General features: G+C 36.8%; 1 protein-coding gene across 1 annotated transcript; it reads left to right on the top strand.

Moving 5' to 3' along the window:
- Positions 1-5,181: 5,181 nt before the first annotated feature.
- LOC148212315 (uncharacterized) lies at positions 5,182-6,242 on the top strand. Its single transcript, XM_088122183.1, has 2 exons — positions 5,182-5,363; positions 5,402-6,242. Exon 2 carries the CDS (start codon positions 5,523-5,525, stop codon positions 6,240-6,242), a length of 720 nt encoding a protein of 239 aa, XP_087978309.1. The 5' UTR covers positions 5,182-5,363; positions 5,402-5,522.
- The last annotated feature ends 692 nt before the right edge of the window (positions 6,243-6,934 follow it).

Raw genomic sequence — 6,934 nt, 5'->3', positions numbered from 1 at the left:
TAGGCAAGCTAAGAATAAAATCCATAAACAAATCAGTCCAAGGTGTATTAGGAATGAGTAAAGGAGTATACAATCTATGTGGTTCAGATTTTGATTTAGCTTATCTACATGTAATGCAAGTACTACAAACTTTATGAACATCACGATGCATGTGTGGCCAATAGAAATCATCTTTAAGGGAAACATAAGTCTTATTTTCAGCAAAATGTCTTATAAGTTCACCTCTATATGCTTCCTTAACAAGTAATTCTTTATAAGAATCCTTAGGAATGCAAAGCTTATCTTTCCAAAACAAGAAACCATCAAAGATATAGAAGTGATTGACTCCAATTCCCTTCACACATTGAGAAAATATTTCACCAAAATCATCATCATTTTTGTACATTTCTTTCAAAAACTCAAATCCCAACAATTTAGAAGATAAAGTTGAAAACAAGGTATATCTTCTAGACAATGCATCAGCAACCACATTTTCCTTACCACTTTTGTACCTTACAACATATGGAAAGGATTCAATGAATTCAACCCACTTCGCATGACGTCGATTCAACTTGTCTTGTCCTTTAAGATGCTTCAAGCTTTCATGGTCAGTATGGATCACAAACTCCTTTGGCCATAGGTAATGCTGCCAAGTTTGTAATGCTCTTACCAAAAGCATACAACTCTTTATCATATGTTGGATAGTTCAAAACAGCCTCATTCAACTTCTCACTAAAGTACATAATAGGCTTTTGTTCCTGTATTAAAACTGCTCCAATTCCTATTCTACTAACATCACACTCAATTTCAAATGTATTTTCAAAAAACTAGGCAAAGACAACAAAAAGTTTGGAACTTAATTTTTCTTTTAAAATAGCAAATGTCTTTTCTTGAGATTCTCCCCATTTGAAAGCAACATTCGTTTTAACCATTTCCTTAAGTGATGCAGCAATGGTACTAAAATCTTTAATGAACCTCCCATAAAAACTAGCAGAGCCATGAAACGATCTTACTTCACTAGCATTTTTAGGTTGTGGTCATTCCTTAATAGCTTTTACCTTGTCACTGTCAACTTCAACACCATTTGCAAAAACAACGAATCCAAGAAAATTAATCATATCCAAACAAAATAACCAATTTTTTCAAATTGGCAAACAATTGAGCTTCCCTCAATGCAAGCAAAACCTCTATAACATGCTCGACATGCTCTTCTAATGACTTGGAATAAACAAGAATATCATCAAAGCACTAAGTGCATTGGTAAGACCGAAAGGCATAACTAACCACTCATACAATCCATGTTTGGTCTTTGATAAGCCTTGATTAAAGGCTAAAAAAGGGTAGGTTTGCATGCTTAAGTAACTTATATTTGGGATGAAAATGTATGTTCATGCATATAATTTAGGAAAAATGTGCATAATTTGTGATTAGGGACTCTGAAATTCAGTCATAGGTAAATAAAGGCTAATTTGTGTAAATACGCTTATTTTGTAAGGAAAAATGAAGATTTATGATCACAATGCCTCAGGCACATTGCAAGGCCAGAATTTCTAGCTTACTAGAGGAATGAGCCAGCCAAGTTACTTTGAAAGTTTCAGCTTCACAATGCTTCAGCCACATTCGATGCCTAGATTCTCAAAACGGGAATAACCACTTTTGACCAACTAATTGGTCCAAGATTTGGTTGTAATTGGTTCAAGATTTGGTTTTACTCCTAATATCTCTACAACAAGTGGTTGCCAACTTCCCTTGAATTTCTCAAATCCTTGTTACTTCCATGGCCTATAAAAGGAGCCTCCAAGCATCACTTCTTCACACCTCATTTCCATGCTTTTGCTTTCCCTTTCTAAATTCTTGTCAACTTTAGCTTTTAAGTTTTAATTTCAGCTTTAAGTTTTGTTCTTCCTTTATTGTTTTTACAATTTTTCCTTGTTTATTTTATTGCAACTCTAATTATTCTAATTTATGTTCTTCTTTCCCGATTCAATGGAAATGAATTCTTTTGTTATCTTCTTTTGCTATTGCATTTATTTTAATTCCATGAGCAGCTAAATTAATTTTTCAACCCTCCTACGAATGGTTTAGTTCCCATCATTTTAATTACATCTATCAGATAGCACGGCGTTTACGCTCAAATTGCTTATCTTGATTGAGTTAATTAATCTAGTTGATTTTACTTGCTGGCCACTTGTTTAAATCACAACAGTTGAGTTTAATTCTGAAAAGGTTAGAGTCAACGAAGTTCATCAAGATAAAACGGGAAGTTACTTAGAAATAAGAACTAAAACAAGATCCTAGACATAGGCTCTGATAAGCGCCAAGGTTGCTCGGGTTTACAAAGCTAGAGGTCCTTCTAGGATCCTTGCAAACATTCACAAAAACGACTAACTTACCGAATGATTCCAACCAAGAGTAAGGTTAGAAGATGAATCACTCTTAGATCGGACTTAGAATCTACGATGGTCACTCCTAGATCCTAAGACGACTCATTCCAGAATTAGCTTGATCGAGACTAATCCAATGAATCGGTTTAACATCAAACCTAAAGCAAGATTTGAAAGAAGCAACACCAAAAGTGTTAAGGAACAAAAGTTCTTGAATTTCAATATGTTTTTTTTTTCTTCCAAAACAAGGTGATTACAAGCCTTTAAATAGGCCAAAGGGTCGTTCAACATGAGGAACACCAAAAGTCTTTCAAATCCTATTTAATGCAAATTGTAGAAAATAAGACATGCAAATTAAAACATGATTGCACATCAAACTAGACAACTAAATGTGAGTCCAAAAATGTAAAATTGCTTTAAATTGTCTTGGAAATCACATGTAGGAGGCGCTTTACGTTTGGATGAGATTTGACAAGCTTTGACACCACAAACTCCCAAGAGGTGCAATCTGCAAAGGCACCTGTTCACCAATCTGCACACTTTTTTTGTCCTCCGTGCCATCTCTCAAAATAGACAACTTTTCCCGTGCCATCTTTGCTCCATTCTCTTCTTGACTCATTAAATTAACATTGTAAAAAATTTTTGCCTCAGAAATCTTTGTCTCCTCGTGTGCATTAGCTAGCCTTTGAAGATGTATTATGAAAACCTCTTGAATCTTCTTTGCTTTGCTTCTTGTAATTGGTCCCCCGGGTACAGTCAATGGATCCGTGGTTGGATTTGCATCAGGCTCTCTTACCCGTTAAACGTAAGTTGGCATTTCAATTATTTAGGATTCTAGAGTTACATAGATATATGTAAACACTAGCCTAAACTTCTAAACAAACCAAAAGCGGTATGGAATAGGAATTGAACCAGCTTGCATAAATTGAGCGTAATTACGGGCACATTTGGTAGGTGTAATTCATCATTTTAAAACTAAACAGAAGTAGAGGGTTGGCCTTTTAAATTCTATAATTTCCATGTGTTTTTCGTTTTCAACCAATCTCACCAATTTTTCTCACAAACCTTATTGCTCATTCTAACAGTTTTCAAATTCAGTTTCAAAAGAAAAACTAGTCCCTGTGGAGACGAACTTGGAATATTTCCAGATTATTACTTGTGACAGTATGCACTTGCATTTACCCTCTAGCTATTAAGCAGAGGCGCAACAAGTTTTTTGCGCCATTGTCGGGGACTTTGTTTTTTATTTTGTATTTTTATTCTGTGAAAATTGTTTTTGTGTGCGATCACTTCACCGTTTCTGTTCTAAAAATATCCCCATATCTAGCCTCAAAAGTGAGCATTAGTGCATGAGCACAAATTCACACTTGCTTCCGTACGATCCGGAGATCGAGAAAACTTGCAAGAGGTTAAGGCGTGAACAGAGACTGAGAAAACAACAAGCGAAAATCCAAAAAGAGAAAGAAAAAGAAAAGGAGAAAGAATCGGAGGAAGTAATTATCAAGATGGCAGAAAAAGTGCCAAATCCAATCCTATTGGCCGATCGAAGAGATATTGCAATGCGCGACTACGCGACCACTACTTTGCAAGACTTAAATTCGGGCATTACAAATCCAATTCCAGAAGATGCCCAATTTAAATTCAAACCGATGATGCTCCAAATGCTTAAACTATTGGCCAATTTGCAGGACTCTCACACGAGGACCCCCATTTCCACCTTAAATCATTTATTCAAGTGGCAAATTCTTTTAGGTTACCAGGAATATCTGAAGATGCTTTAAGACTAAAATTATTCCATTTTTCCCTTTCAGGTCAAGCAACAGCATGGTTGAACGCTTTCCCCCCTAACTCCATTACTACTTGGGGAACCATGGTGGACAAATTTTTAGCAAAATATTTTCCACCCACAAGAAACGCGGATGTAAGGGAAGAGATCATCACCTTTAGGCAAAGGGAGAATGAGTCCGTGAATGAAGCATGGGAATGTTTTAAGGAACTACTAAGGAGTTGTCCAAACCTAGGAATCCCGGCCTGTGTACAAATAGAACATTTTTATTGAGGTTGTGATATACTAACAAAGATTATGTTAAACACAGCAGTGAATGGGAAGTTCACTTCCAAGACATTCAACGAGATCGTCATCATTCTTGATCAGTTATCTAAGCACAACAATCTATGGTGTTCGGAGAGATCAAGGACCAAACCGAAGAAAAGCGATCAAGCTGGAGTGTTAACTCTAGATGTTGCATCATCAATGCAGAGTCAAATAGATATCCTTACGCAAATGATAAAGAATATGCAAGGGAACAATGTTGCACCTGCACCAACAGCAAATACTAATCTTGTTCCTGTTTATCATATGACTGAATCTATTTGTTATTATTGTGGAGATTTTCATCACTCAGAAAACTGCCCTTCTAGTCCAGCTTCTTTATGTTATGTAGGGCAAGGGAATCAAAGAAACTTTAACCCTTACTCCAACACCTATAACTCGGGATGGAGACACCATCCTAATTTTTCATGGTGTGGGCAAGGAAGTTCCAACACTGCGGGTCAAGTACAAAACCAACAATACAAGCAGACCTACAATCCTCCCGGATTCCCGACGACACCGACTCTACCTCCACCTCCACTGCAGTGCAATCAACAAAAAATTCCAGCGCAGCCAGTGCAGCCTAACATGAGTAGTATTGAAAGCATGATGAAGGAATGCCTGACTAGTACCAGTATGATGAAAGAGTACATGACTCGAAATGACACAGCTATGCGAAATTTGGAAGCTCAAATGGGGCAGTTTGCTAATGAACCCAAGAGTCGACCTCGAGGTACATTACCTAGCACTACGGATGAGCCCAAAAGAGAAGGTAAGGAGCATTGCAAAGCAATTACAACCCGGAGTGGACTAGTTTATGAAGGACCAGAAATGCCAAGAGAGGATCATCCTGTCCCTTAAAGGAAAAAGAGACAGAAACAGAACTCGACCAACCAATAGAAATTGAGGTAAGTCGGCCAACTGCCCCACAGGTACGTAACTATAGACCTCCTCCTCCCTTCCCCCAACGTTTAGTAAGGAAAAATCAGGACAATAATTTCCGTAAGTTCCTAGACATCTTGAAACAACTGCACATTAACATACCCTTTGTTGAAGCTCTTGAGCAAATGCCTACTTATGCAAAGTTCTTAAAAGATATAATAACTAGGAAGAAAAAGTTAGGAGAGTATGAGACAGTAGCTTTGACAAAATGTAGTAGTAATGTTTTTAAGAGCCAAATGCCCCCTAAGCTTAAAGATCCTGGCAGCTTTACAATCCCTTGTTCAATAGGAGGTAAAGATGTAGGGAGAGCACTATGTGATTTAGGGGCTAGCATAAATCTCATGCCTTTGTCCATTTTTAAGAAGTTAGAAATAGGGAAAGCTAGTCCTACCACCGTCACACTCGAGTTAGCAGATAGATCGATCACCAAACCAGAAGGAAAAATAGAAGATGTCCTAGTAAAGGTTGATAAATTTATTTTTCCTGCTGACTTTATTATTTTAGACTGTGAAGCTGACAAGGATGTGCCTATCATTCTCGGACGCCCATTCCTAGCTACAGGAGAAACTCTAATTGACGTTAAACAGGGAGAACTCACGATGCTCGTTGATGATCAGAAGGTGACATTGAATATGCTGGATGCAATGAAATATCCGGACGATATGGAAGAGTGTGCAGTAATTAGCATTGATAAGGGAATTACTTGTTATGAGTTAGATGATTTGTTAAATGCAGAAATAGAGGCAGAGTTAGAAGAAGCAGAAAAAGAAGGCATCATAGCGACAACTGCTTTGAAGAAAGAAAAGAGAAAGTCAATTCAGCCTTTAAAAATAGAACCACCGTGATAGGGAGGGGATTTCAGTGAATAAGCGACCCTCGCCTTGGTTTTGAGAACTAAAAGAGGGATTTGTCTTGTATTTTATTTATTTTATTTTTCTTTCTTTATTCACGCATTGTTTTTTTTTTAATTTGATTATTTAGTTTGAATAATTTTGCAGGAACAATAACATGCTTAAATGTGAGAGGTTAAGATGAAAAGAGGAAATTTTGCTAAGAACTTGCCTTGGTGTTAGACGACACAACCATGTCTACTTTCCACCATCTTCAACCACATCGTGATGTTACAAACAATGAAGAAAATGATTCAGGGAGTTTTTTGTGACCTCCAGTATTATTTAATTTAATGCATGTTCTATTTCTATTAATAAATTAGTAGATGCGCATGTTAGGACTTAGATAGTTAGTTGATTTTGTCTTTTGAAAGCATGCTATCAAGTCGTGGATATTATGATGTGTTGCTCCGGGCTAGCATTGACATGCATGGAAATAATAAAACTTGCTGCCAGATTTTTGTCTTTGTGAATCTTCAAGTGAATGCACAATTGTCTAATTAATTTTAAGCATGAAAAGTCTTAGATTTGTCATCTTTTGAGTAGGTTCTTGTTCTTTTCTCATGTCGATGATGATAATTAGGAATATGCACGAGCTTTGTTTTCTACTATTTAGATCAAGCTATGACTCATTTGGCACGTTGTTT

The sequence above is a fragment of the Momordica charantia genome (assembly GCF_013281855.1).
Source record: "Momordica charantia cultivar OHB3-1 chromosome 3 unlocalized genomic scaffold, Mcharantia_2.0 BLBB01000003.1, whole genome shotgun sequence".
Taxonomy (NCBI): domain Eukaryota; kingdom Viridiplantae; phylum Streptophyta; class Magnoliopsida; order Cucurbitales; family Cucurbitaceae; genus Momordica; species Momordica charantia.
The sequence above is the reverse complement of the archived record's forward strand: the minus strand, read 5'-3'. Positions and strand labels throughout refer to the sequence as shown.